General features: G+C 39.7%; 1 protein-coding gene across 1 annotated transcript in view; it reads left to right on the top strand.

Moving 5' to 3' along the window:
* SLC6A2 (solute carrier family 6 member 2) overlaps positions 1–14,318 on the top strand; it is a 70,372-nt gene that overhangs the window by 21,676 nt on the left and 34,378 nt on the right. Inside the window, exons 3-4 of the mRNA XM_009637596.2 lie at positions 1,264–1,395; positions 4,894–5,131. Coding sequence (XP_009635891.1) covers positions 1,264–1,395; positions 4,894–5,131 — 370 coding nt within the window. The remainder of the gene's footprint in view (positions 1–1,263; positions 1,396–4,893; positions 5,132–14,318) is intronic.

Consider the following 14,318-nt stretch of genomic DNA (forward strand, 5'->3'; position numbering starts at 1 on the left):
GTACTTTGTAAATACACAGTTCACTGCTTACTGGCATGTGTTAGATAGCTACAGTCAGGCTTTTATACTTCTATAGACTACACATACCTTCTGTCAGTTTATATACTCAGAAACAGTGCAAACTTATTTCCTTTGGCACAGGAAGTTTTCAAATTACTAAGCCAGTACAGCAGATTTTTAAAGGTTTGCAAAAAATCCTACTACTTGCTATTGGGAGAAAAAGACAGCTGCTGTTTTTTTCTTTTGCTGAACAATTTAACCTTGATTTTCACAATCTAGTTTCTTTTTTATAGGTAACTCCTAAGGAGAGCAATCAGTCGTTCAGAATAGTTACTCTGTCAGCTCCTTATTTATGAAAGCAATCTAATCACTGTCAACTCCTTATTTATCAAAACAATCTAATAATTTTGTATACAAATTTGACATTAATTTAACTGTTCTGGACCATGTAAGCTATGCAATAAAATAAAAACTACACTTTACAGGTACTACAAAGCAGAGGACTGACAGAACATCCAGTTATTAAACATGACACCAACTTTAAAGGTTTTATAATATTATATGCAGCCATGTGTTGGGGGAGCCTTCTTTCTGTGACCTGGATCATATAAAATAGCTAAGAATTTTTCAGATAGTATCTACATTAGAAGATCCTTTTGTATTTCAGTTGGCAATACTTTTTATGATAGTAGCACTTGACACATCAGGATTTTTCCATAGATGACAGTTTCTGGGGTATGAACTCACAGGAGAATCCTCAGTCAAGTAAAGTTTTCCAGGACGGTGCTGTGATTTAAACAGCACTTACAGGAACTTGCACAACTTTTTTTTTTTTTTCTTCTGTTGCTGGCCTCCATGCTCCCTTTTGCACATACTACACTAAAAAAACCTTACATTTTTTTGTAGTCCCTTTCCCTTTTTACCTCCGCAAGTGTGTTCTGCATAATTTTTTTTTCAGCTAGGGATTAGTTTTCAGCTAGGGATTAATTTTCAGGGAATACCTTTTATTCCCTTTGAAGCCAAAAAGTGGAGGGGGGCATGAGGGAGAAATAGGAACCATACTCTACATCTTTATTCAGGGGTTCTGTCTCAGACACCTTAAAAAAAATACAGAAAAGGAACAAGAGAACATGGGTTCTTTCTTCCTGATATTTCCTTTATACTTCCCAAAGGCAGTGGCTTTGTCTTTAGCCAGTAAAATCAATAGAGAAAGCAAAATGTAACCAAAACATAGACTACAATGTCTAATTATTCTTTTTCCAGGTGCTTTTCTTATTCCCTACATACTCTTCCTAATCATTGCTGGAATGCCCCTGTTCTATATGGAATTAGCACTGGGACAGTATAACCGAGAAGGGGCCGCCACTGTGTGGAAAATCTGTCCAGTTTTCAAAGGTAAGTGTCCCTCTGCTCAATTAAATAGCACTGTGAGGATGCCACACACTCGTGATCACAAAGTAAAGGTCTCTCATCTTCCCACAGACAGCCTGATATTTGCTGACCTTTCCCCAACCCTTGAAGTCAGAAGCCTTTTCGTTATCACAGGTGGAGCACAAAATGGGAAAAGCCATAGAAATCATCTTCAGGGTTATTGCTGAGGAGTGCAGCAGAGAGCAATGGGCCCCGGCAGTTCAGCCCTGTCCTCCCTTTCCCCTGCATATTGGGGAGTGGGAGAAACCGGGTACCTCTAGGAGGCAGGCAATGCAAATATTTAGAAATACCAAACTCATCCACAGTTCAGTTCAGCCCTGTCTCCCCCAGTGACTAACATACCCACTGATCCACTCAGTTCATTGCATGGAGCTTCCTCTGCAAAAGTCGGCGTACCACAGTGGCTAGGACACTAAAATGGAGCTGTGGAGACTGTAGTTCAGCCACTAGACTTGTAACATCACACAAGTTATCTGTGGCTCTGTACCTCAGTTTTCCTGCCTAGGAAGTAGGAGCAATGATTCTGATAGACTTTGTAAAGTGGTTTTCAAATCTAGCAATGAAAAGCACTTATTAAAACCTGAACATTGTTATTACTATTGAGTGTTTTGCACTAGGGTTAACTCTCCAGCATCACTGAATAAAAGGCTGTGGAGTGTTGTCTTGTGCACCGAGTTGCTATCATTCTGCAAGGAAGAAATAGCCCAGGTTAGGTGTTTGGATACCGATCAGGGTGTTTGGCATTGATCAGGGATAAAGGGATCTCCCTGGATAAAAGAAGCCATATGCTTTTGTACATGAAAAATATTTCATAAGGAGCCTCAAGAATTTTCTTAAGCATTGCTTACCAGCAAAAATTGTAACTTCCCTTATACCCAAACCAGATTATATCTAAAATCCTATGTAAAAGCCTTTTCAACACAGAGCTATCTGAAATGAAACCACTCAAGCTCAGCTGATCTTAGAAGCTTAAAATTCAGATCATGTTCATCCCGTGACTGACAAAAGCTGAGGAGCTTAACAATAGCAATCCAAACTTGGCGGATCCGGTGCTCGCATATAGGTTACACTGAGTAAATGTTAGCCGACTTTCTCAGAATACAGCTTTCCTCTTCAAGGAGGCTAGTGCTGCAGAATAGGAAAATTGCAGGTTTTTTTCTTACCAGTCAAACCCAAAACTCGCAGAAGAATTAGAGATATAATAAAAAATAAGTAAGCAAGCCAATAAAATATGTGCCCCAAAATTTTAAAACTAATTCATATAGATTTACCTAGCCGTTCTATAATCCCTTAATGGGAGACAAAATTCATCCCAGCACCTAGGAACCTCAAGACCCTTGCTCAATCAAAGTTCCTGCCGGTATCAGTTAATACCTTTGGATGGCAATGAGGATTTTGAAAACCTAACTGCAAATTTAGACCTTAAGGATCTCAAAGTGTTTGAGCCAAATACCACTGTGCTCAGAGGTACTCTATCTGTTGACTTCAGGATTGAAAAGATGATGAGAAAAGAAAACAGAATTTATTTCATGTATAGTCTTGTTGACATTCCAGCTGTGTTTTTAAGCTGACATTTTCAAGGTGGACTAAACATACATTACTGTTGATTTTTAAGTGTTCTTATTACTAGGATATAGAATAGCATAAGTTATTTGATTCTCAGAAAGTAATAAGCATTGAGTTGTATTTGCACCTCAGCACTAGTATAAAATCAGTACTTTTAAAGTTTTGACCAAATCTTCTGATAACATATAAACACATTTTACTGCTAATGCAGAGTTGTTTCTGGGATAACTCAAAACTCTCACTCAAATGAAAAGTACAGAGTCTACACAAATTTATAACTCCTTCTCTAAATGAAAAGCACTATAGTACTACTATTAGCTATGAATGTTATTGCTATGAACTCTAAGGAGGAATTTCAGGAACAGTTTTTTTAAACAGAAATAATCTCATTTCAATGCAACATATAGTATTTGCACTTAGTATTTTAACATTCACATTAATATTTAAGAATTAACCCTTGGGTGATTCCCTCCCCGCCCCCCCCCCCCAATGTATTGCTAGAGTTTGAGTGTTAATGGACTGGATTAATTTAAGCACCACAGATCTGAAGACACAGTTTCATCTTTACTTTCACAATCTTTTCCCCAATGTTAGGGATAAGCAAACTGGTCAATATATTAAAAGCCTCCTGAAGAGTAAGGAGTAACTTTGGTACATGCAGGAGTCTTTGAACTGCCTACTCCTTCAGGGTCAGCATGTGTTCCTTATGCAGATGTTAAACCAAGGATTAATACTCAAAGTGTGTGCTACTTCCTTGCTTTATCAAGAAACATGAAAGCCTAATAATCTCCAACTGATAGGTCTCCAAGGCAGTATCTCCAAAAAACTGAAGAAAATGAGAAATAAAGGTTTACGCGTAGGTGCTGTAACAGTACAGTGAGGGTAGTCATAAACCAGCTGTAGCTGTACCTGTTATATGTAATAGATACAACTTTGGGGTAGGATTCAGAGAACAACGCTGCATAGAACAAAGGAAGAATGATATAAGCCAAGGTAAAGCAAGCTTCCTGAACAACTCTGGCAACAAACCTTTGTTCTGCTCTGACATTAATTACTACCAGAGCTTCCTCCCAAACTATTGGATAATGTCCATTTTCATGAGGAGGACATGCACTTTCTGGGGCTCTCTCGCTGAAGGCACCCTCCAAAGCACACTTCACAGTATGCAAAAATACAATACAAATGTTCAAAGTCAAAAGAGAATGCTTACTGTGGGGATTCTGTAATCCTGGGGAGATAATGAAACAGTTTGAAGGTCCACACACAGTTTAGCCCCGAGCTTGATATTCACTGAGATTTACTGGCATGCCCAAGAACCACTTGAGCCCCTCAGTGGAACAGCACAGACTGTTTCATGCATGTTTTGGACCTAGTTGCAAGCTGACGGAAGCCAATCTGCAGAGTAACAACAGGAGAGAAACGGGAGAGGGATTGGTGTCCATTCCAAACTAGGTCAGGGTGGGAGCGCGAGGCATAGGGAAACTTCACTTTGGTTTTGAGCTCTACTTTTCCAAGAAAAGTTGCCAAAGACTCTGACACTACAAAGATGAAGCGAGTTTCACTCCTAACATGGGCTTGCAATCTTCTGCATTGGAAGCAAATCAGCAACAGAGTTGTACAATAGCAAATTTTGACATTGCACTGCTTAATTTCTTTTCCTGGCAAACAACTGGATTTGCTAAAAGCCAGTTATTTTCCAAAATCATTAATGCAATTTCTTGTTTTAACATCAGTGACACCGTGTCCACATGCATATGTAAATGTCAAAAATGCCTTTTATTGGTCTGAAGATCTAAAATTAATTTGCAACCATGTATGGCTGAGTTTAACTACAGTGTTTGCATATACTGTTGCATGTAAAATGCAATGTATAATCTAGTTTTCCTTTGTCTTTAGGTGTAGGCTATGCAGTGATACTCATAGCTCTTTACGTGGGTTTCTACTACAACGTTATCATAGCTTGGTCTCTGTATTATCTATTTTCATCATTCACATTTGAGCTCCCCTGGACAAACTGCGACAACAGTTGGAACAGCCCAAACTGTACAGATCCCAAACTCTTCAATGCATCAGTGCTTGGCAATGGTACCAAATACTCGAAGTACAAGCTCACTCCTGCAGCTGAATTTTATGAGTAAGTGTGGACTTGACTTTGCTATTTATTCAAATTCTATGTCTAAGAGTGTTTCCTCCAGAAGGTAAAATATGTTTATTTTAGGGCTGGTTGCTAAGCTAAGACTAACGTTGAAATGCAGTTGCAACGTTGATCTGTTTTCCTACATGATTAAGACTCTTGCCTCTGCAAGCTTCTTTTTTTCCAGTACAAATGCAATACTTTCCACTGCGCAATATGGAATTGGACAAGACACCAAACTTCCCTGATGTTCCACTTCTATTTGCACCAACTTTGCCAGGGCAAGGAAACACAGCAATATTCTGACAAAGACAACTGCATGCTAAACTGAGCTGACCTTAAGGCTTTAAAATAATCATTTGTTCAACAGACTTGTCCTGTTTCTCCACTTGCAAAATATCTCAGAGCAGACCTCCGTTTGCTCAGCTGCTTCAATAGTTCAATGAAGTGAGATGAAGCACTGAGCAGGGAGAAGAGCATTCTGCAATATGGGCCAAACAGGCAAAGGCACACTCAAACCAAACACTTGGGATCACACCCAAAAGATACATAAATTAACAGCTGAACTATAAAACAAAGATATCAATCTGTGTATAAATAATTGCATTATGGACCTCCTGGGGAAAATGGGATTTGATTAGGATAAAGAAAGAAGGGTGGGTACCAGGCTAATTGAATCGGCTGTTGAATTAATCTGAATAATCAATTAATATTTCTGTGTTGGGAATAGAAGGATATCAGGGCACACACCTGCTGAGCAGTGAGTCCTACCCCGTAGAAACAAAGGGACACCACTGTTACCATAAATAACCCAGTGTGTGTTACAGCATGCCTGGCTACAGCAGGCATCCTGAGGCCTGTGTTTCGAGCTCCAAAACATTGGTAGCTGCTATTTCTCCTCTCAAGACAGCCCAGTGAAAGATCAGCAGTGACACACAAACTGCTGGCGGGGGTTTCGGTAAACTAAACTCGGTGCTTTGAAAACAATAAGGGCGGTTGAGTTCAAAGGAACTCACTACAATGGCAAATAATGACACTAGGAAATCTACTGCCCTTACAAAGACACGATGTGATGTGTCCATAACTCAAATGTAAAGAGAGATCATTTATAGCAAAAGGCTATATACGCATGTAGTCAGTTAAAGAACCTGATTTTGAAGAGAACTGTAAGAAATAATACATTCAGCATCTTCAAACAAAGAACTGCATTACAGAACTTTCATGTGAACAGCATTTTAAAAAAAAGGTTTTCTTTATCATTTTCTTGTGCTCAAGGCTTTGTAGAGAAAAATACAATCCCTATATTCTTGCTTTGCTCTTTTATGATTTTAAGTGGTTCTATGCATTTGCTGCTATCACATCACGCTTGGGGTATGATTGAATTTGTAGTGGGTGAGGTAGTTGTAGGATCTATTCACAATGTTTTGATTTAGTTCCACTGATCTGGGGAACAGCTCAATTTGTGATTCTGTCTGTACACTGAAACTTGAAATATTAGGGTTCTTTCCTCGCCATGAAATAGATTCAAGGTGCAGTTTTCAGAAGGTAAGAATAAAAAGGGAATTTGACATTTCATCATGCTTTGAGCCCTGAATTTTGGGGCAGTAATCAAGTCCCTAGGCCCTGTACTTATTAGCAACTAGATTATATTGCAAAAATGAGAAGAATAAAGACTCAAGTAACAGTTTACAACATCTGCTTCCTCAGCTGCAAAAACAAGGAATCGCAAGGGGCACTATGCTCACTTATCCAGTATTTGGATTAGCTCATCAAGTCCAACTGTAAAGCTCAGGTGTGGACCCAAACTTGTGCAAAATTTTAGTGTGTTCAGATCCAACCTAATAAAGACAGCCTACTTCAGAAAGCAGTGTTTCTCCTCTTATATTAAATAACCTAACTCATTCCCATGGTCTTTTTACAAGAGGGAGAGCTGCATCTTTTGACTGTAAAGTTTCATATTATATGCAACAGGGTCAGGAAATAGAAGTGATGGTGTAATGTTAAATTTGCATCAGCATAATGAGTTTACAAAATGATGCACCATTTTTGGACACAGTATATTGTTAAGCAATAGTTCCAGTAAGGGTCTTGACTGGCTGCATTCCCTCTGAAAACCCCTTCAAGTAAAGGCTGAATATTCCTTTAAGAATATTGGGTGTCCTTATACCATATTGCAGTAGTGCTTGCATGACTGCTGAACTTGACTCAAGTGCTTGTGTAGGAAATCACAGCCGATTCTTCCCGGTAGATAGCCATTAGTCACTTTTAATCAACAAATCTTTGCCAGAGGAGAACTGCAGTTCCTGACAGAATAGTTTGTGTCACGTCAGTCTATTCCTTACAGCCAGAAATCCTCAATTATCAACTGGATAGCTAATTGATCCTTCCTCAATAATACCGTGGATGAGTAAGAGCTTTTAAGTAACAGCATCATCAAGACACTGGGTTCCAATTTCTATGATCATGTTTACTTTCTTAAGGTTTGTACTGCTATCCAGTGTTGCCAGATATTAGCAATAACAGAAACAAATACTTTTTGGGCAATAGATTTAATACGGCAGATTTCACATTTTGAGTTTTGATCAGTTATACAGAGAAACAAGGAAATAGCACAGCTACTTTTATACCAGAGGGAAATCAAACTATGCCACTCAAACTTCACCTGTGGAAGCCCAGCCTCTGCACTAACGCAAGGCATGACAGCATTATTAAAACAGGGGTTGAAAACAGCAATAACACTGGTGCCCACGGTAAAAGTATCATAGAAAGATGGTGAGTTTGTCAGTGGAGGTTAAAATAAGTTCTGTTATTCTCCTCAGTACTACCAAGGCATACAGGAAACCATCCAGTCTGGAGTATTTGGGGCCATGTTTACAACCACAGTAACCAGCATAACAAGATCCACTGCAGCTTGTGGAAAACTTGTTAAGGATGCTAAATGCCCAAGCACTTAAGTGTTCAGCCTCAAGACTGCACAGGAAGTGGTACAGCTTGAACTTGGTTCTCTAGGTTGTATATTTATATCAAGAACATATGCAGACTTTTGTCTTCTGGTGGGCAGGCTGAACTGGAAGCAGGGAGACCAGAAACCCCAAACATCTATTTTGCAGCTGGAGAATGACTGAAAAGAGGTACTTCCAAAGTAGGCCATGTGCAGAAAGCTGGTGTGTTTACCCTTAAGAGAAACACACACTTCTCTTTGGGGCATGATTCCCTCACACAAAGCAGCCCTGACCATGAATTTAGAGTAGATTATTTCCTAAAACCATGTAGCTGCCTGAGGTGACTGTCTCCATCTCCGCCAGCATAGGAATAAACTGTAGGAAGAGGTGGGAGTACTGCGATGTGGCAGTTCGTCTAATACTTCAAGAAAGGCACCTCTAAGTGCAACAGAAATATGCTGATTCTCACCACTCATGTTGAGCGAGAGAAGGGAAAACTTGCTAAGAATCTAGGCCAAATCTTTCAGCTGTCCGGTGTTTGGCAGGGAGGGAAAGCAGGGAGAAATCTCTAAGCCTCAGACTTGGAAGAAATCACTTCAAATTGCAATTTCTAAGCCAAGGCAGTGACAGGCTGACTTTGACAAACGTATTTGGCTTTTGTTTTCAAGCCTTAAGAGTTGGGCAATAATTCAGGTTCAAGTGGTTCTATACTTAGGCTTTCTAGAGTTTTTCATTTTACTAAGTCTGGTTTCAGTCATTCGGGCTTAACTCAGGCCAAGGTGCCACTGACGTTAGAGATGGTTAAAATCAATTATAAACTATTTGTACATTGCAAACTTAGCAAAGCAAGCACTCCAAAATCTGATAACAACTGGTGCCCTTCTGCTAGTAATAGTCAGTAATAAGAAAAATCCAGTTAGGAATAAAATGTCAATTCCACATTTCTTTGGAGATGCATATTACTTTACTTATTTCTTTCTTCAGTGGTTTGGAATTAAACACACAAAATGCAGAGGACCTTCTATCCTCTCAACATATGTGAAAATAATTCATTATAAACATTTTTTTGGAAGAACACAAGTGCATCACTGCAAAAAAAGTTCTCCTATTTACTCCATATCACTCCTATTTAAATACTTTATCTGAATACAGGCATACTTTATATTTGTTCTCTCCACTCTTGTGTCTGGGAAAAGTTTGTTACCATCTTGTTTTCATTTATGCTGACAATTAAAAAATACCAGTTTGGAGGAACAAAAGCACTTTCTTCTCATGAGGTGCTGTGCCTGTAAAAAACAAGATCTGTTGTAGGAACAAATCCTGCCAATTTTTTCAACAAAACAGCAAAATTGTTGACAAATGCATTGAGCTACAGCTATTTTCCTGATAGTACTTTTTCTCAGGACTGTAATTTCTGCATAAGAAATAAACCACATTTTTACAGGGAAATTTTCATGCCAGATATAGTAAAGGAAATTCACAGAATTCATAAGTCTGCCCAGATGTGAGTAATTGCAAAAAGCTACCTAAGAACAAGGAATAAAGGCAATGTTTAGTCACGGCAGTCTATGTCTGTATTTATGAACATGAATTTATGAGGAATGTGTGAACCAAGAATATCCTGAAAAAACCCTCATGCTATACAGCAAAGGTAACTTTTATGGACCAATAGGTTTGTGCTTTGGGGTACAGATCTTCACAGGAAATACCACAGACCAAAAGGCCCACATAGTTCAGTGGCACGTCAACGAAGTGATCAACACTACCTGCTCCAAAGGAAGTTGCAGGAACCCATCCCCATAAAACAGTTGCCAAGCAACCTCTCCCAAAAGAGACAAAACATCATTTCAAAAGTAGGCATAAGCAGTTCTGCTTACAAAACTCAATCAGACAAGAAGAACTAATAGGAGTGGATAGCCCTATATTCTGCTCATCACATCTGGTAAGAAAAGACTCCAAGCTCATGCTAAACATGATCAGCAATTCTCAATGATACACAACTTTCCTGGACAATACACCTCCACTGAATACATCTGAAGCTTCTTTAGGAGATTTCTTCATGCAACACTATACCTTATAAATTAATTTGAGAGTTTGTAAGCAACAAGAAATTAAGAATCTCTCCAGGCATCTAGACTTACTCATCTTTTGCATCCTAATTGAAAAGGAAGTTGTCAGATGTTTCTGACAGGTTTGAAGTTGAGTAGCAGTCATCTGTTTACCTTCATAGAGATCATGCAATCAAAGACTGACAATAATTCTAGCTGGGTTCTGTACCTTCACCCCTAGAAAATCCCCTGAATGTAACAGAAGAATGCCTGATTTCAGTGGGCTTAGAATCAGGTACCTTATTAAATACTTTACGTGGGAACTTTTTGGCCACATTGCTAAAATAGCAATAAGCAAGCTGCTTTAGAAATCAATTTTATATTAACTGCACAGGCATACTTAGGAAGTGTTTAGGTGCATTGGTTACACATCCATACTCTGAGACTTACATATTTGCATCCCTACACAATGTATATTTACTTTCTGACTGTGTTGACTTTTTTGGGCTCAACCAAGTAACTCAATCTTTCTCTTTTTGACTCAGTGCACAGAAATTTCTGGTACAAGTAAATATGTGCATAAAATAAAACCAGGTATTCCACAAATACTTACATGCACAGCTTTGAAATTTACTTTTCACATATGTTCACATTTTCACATTGTTGACAGTTCATTTATGTACACAAGGAGAAAAGAAATTAAATGCAAGTATAGTGGAAGCCAATCCATGTAAGTGTGTACACATGTTTTTAGGCTTTGGACAGCTTTATGGAAACGATTCCTAAACCGCAATACACCCTTATGCAGCAAGTCCAGAAGACTGGAAGAATGACCACTTTGCCAATTTAAATTTGGAGGGAGTGGGGAGGGTTTATGAGATATTACAAATGTCAAGAGCTGCACATTATGCTGCAGGCAAGTGGCTTGCTTTGTGCTAAGTTGAGTTGTAGGAGGAATTCTAACTGCTTATGTTTACCTGCAGAAACCTATGTAGTTTGGTAGTGGTACTAGGCTCCGAGCAGTAATGACAGCAGCTGAGGTCAGTGCGGCAGTACCTCCCCTATATTACCTTGCATTTGAAATCCTGGCAAGCAGAAGCAGAGCCTTTCTCTGTGGAACATCTCCACCTGCACATATTGCTCAAGGCAAAGCCAAAGAGGGTATCGCACACAGCATCCATTTATTTGTATTCACCCGTTTTTCATCGAATGTTCTCTATGACACTGCACTGCCATAGTATCACCACTAGTGTTTTAAGTGTTGCTTCCTATAGGGGAAGTATTTGCTCATCCAAAGGTTGCTAATCCATCAAAAGGTTACAAACTAACCTCACTGTGTAGAGGACCCAGCATGACAACAGATGTCAAACCATAAAGTGAGCATTCATTTGTTTAAATGTGTCAACGGTCCTCGGTTTGTGGTGCACGGGCCTGTTCCCATGGTTGGCTTTCTTCTGGCAACTGTATGTCTTTCCATGCAGCTCTTGTGAAATCAGTAAAGCTTAATGAAAGTTCAACAGCTTCTTTGGAGAGGCTGGGGGTCTTCCATGACCCTCCTGCCTAGGGCAGTGCATGGCCCATTGAGAACACTGACTGAAGCCCCATTTAACTTGTTGACCAAGGGCTGGAGCAGTGGGGAGCACATGTGCTCTAACTGCTTTGCCATGTAGCCTCAAACAATAAACTTTTTTCAGGAGTTCAGTATTCACTGAAAATCTCTTTTTCAGAGTGCTTTGCAGACTTGAAATGTGCTGAAGTACGAGCACAAATAGTGAGGCAGGTCAAAATTACTAAGTTAATGGGAGAATTAAGCTGGGTAAAGACTTTGAGTTGAGATAAACATTCTCAGTGAATGAAGGGTTTAGTCCTAGTGGCCATGTATAATTTCAGGATTACCATGATTCAAAAAGAAATACCATTTCATTTAGTACAAATAATAAATATGCCAACCAGGGTGCCACTGGTAAATTATCTTTCTGTGAGTGATTCCCAAAATGTAGCTTTAAGTCCACTACGTATCTCTGTTCTCCAACACAAGAGGGAGCTGAAATATCTTGAGAAACAGAAAAACCCAGACAACCAAGGTGTTGGCAAAAGACAATGCAGTATCCAAGAGAGCTGGAGTGAGTACGTCCAGCTGAACCCAAGCTGGCTGCTGCAGAGCCCCTGGCGTGCCTCTGAGGTCTGCCCAGCGCTCCAGGGTGGGGAAAAGGTACCCAGAGCACATGTAGCACTGCACATCAGATGCCTCGGCACCGCTCTCCTATGTTCTTGGCTGTAGGAGAGCACTCTCCCAAAGCCAGGCTAGCCTTCTGCATTGCGGTGATGCCATACCCAGAGCTCTTTCCAAAGCACCCAGAGGCATCCAAGCATCAGCCAGCAGCTGTATGCATGGCAGGGCTGGGTCTGAGCCAGGCTAACCCTGTTGCACTTTGCTGACTCAATTTGGAGCCACTCTGCTACCCCCACACTGCACCCCTAGCCCCAGAATTACAGAGAGGAGACACTGATGTTCAATCTGCATGGGTTTGTACCACAAGCTCTGCCCCACACAGGTGTGGATATACGCCTTGTAGATGCAAAGTGCTGTGGAAACAGTACAGCTGAATTTGAGCAGTGCTGTACCTGAAGTAAAAATACCTGGAGCCTGGCAAACTCTGTGTAAGAAGAACTCCATCTACAGCTGCTTAAAGCAGGTAACCTAACCTTCCATGGATAAAAGAACCAGCTGTATTTTATACTCTGAGGGAGACTGGCAGCAATGACAACTGAACTATGGTTGCCCAAATATATAACACAAGAGATGCAGGTAGGAGAGCCTTCTAATTGAGTACAATTATCATCCTTCAAATTGCCTTCTAAATTGAGTATGTAATTTAATTTCTATAGATTGCACACTGTATACACTGACAGTCCTTTTAGCATCTTCAATCTACAATTTGCATTACGTTTTAAATCATTAAAAAATAGTCTAACTACCAAAATGGGGAACAGAGCTCAGGAGACCAGGACCATATTTATTTATATCTTAGCCAATTTGCTGATACTTACTCTATGCAAGCCATTTGGGTTTGATCCCATAAAAGTGACTACTAACTTTTAAAAGTACTCGGAAGTTTTTAGAACTACTTAATACGTTAACTAACAAATACTTTTGTTGGTGACATTTTTGCAATCTGAACAAACCTGATATACACATCTAAAAATTGTTTAGGCCAATGACACTCTTCTATTGGTCACATCAGATTTAGGCAAGTAACTTTTGCCTTTAATAAAAGGAGAAAGAATGAGCCTGTAGAGCTGTGTAATCATATTTGGATTGAAACCTAAAATTATAATTGATTTGGGATTGGAAAAACAAGGCCTGCTCCAAGACCTTTAACTTGATCTGCTGTACAAAACCTTCTAAATTTCCAAAATACAATTGTGTAAATGTCCCTAGGGACGAATAATACAAAAGACTCCTTAGGAAGTCCTTGGAAAGAACCAGTCTGACAAAAAAGTCTAGGAGAATTCTACACCTAAAACTCTTACCGCCTGTTTTCTGGCTACGGATTAAATGTTTTGGAGTGAACAAGATACAGAGTAATTTTCAGATCATGATCCTTGGCATTTCTTCTTCTTTTGCTTTGGTTCCCTGTTTATACTCAAATACTCACCTCTTCCATAAAGAGTATGTTCTGAATTGCTTGGAGTCAAGACAAAGCAAAGGTTTGTAACAATCCTTGTTCTACAGATGGGAACACTAAGCACAGAGAAGAATTTATTGGTTCCAACATTACCTATTACTAGAATGAATACTGGATCCTTCATTTACTGAGTCCCACTGAGCAGCTGCCCTCCTGCCTCTTCAATAATCTGCCTTTAGTAGAGTTTATGTGTGAATACCAAACAGCGGGGCTTCCCGTTGGCTCTTTGCGATCTGATACCAAATTAAAGAGGACCCAAGTGCTGCACAAAGACAAAACAGAAAACAGTGGTACCAGCAAATGAATTGCTGTTTGCCAGTTTTAACAGAGGTGAACTATTTCCCTTTAGCTGAATGCACTGTGGAAGGCAAGAACTTGTGCCGGAGTTACTGGGTGACTAGGGGAATCTTCCCAGCAGAGAGCACGGGGAAGGAGAGGACCAGAAGAAATCTCCCAAAGAGAGAAACCAGAATCTCTGAACGCAGGTTCAATCTGAAATCCCTTCACA

This window comes from Egretta garzetta, unplaced genomic scaffold, assembly GCF_000687185.1.
Source record: "Egretta garzetta isolate BGI_Z169 unplaced genomic scaffold, ASM68718v1 scaffold314, whole genome shotgun sequence".
Classification (NCBI taxonomy): Eukaryota; Metazoa; Chordata; class Aves; order Pelecaniformes; family Ardeidae; genus Egretta; species Egretta garzetta.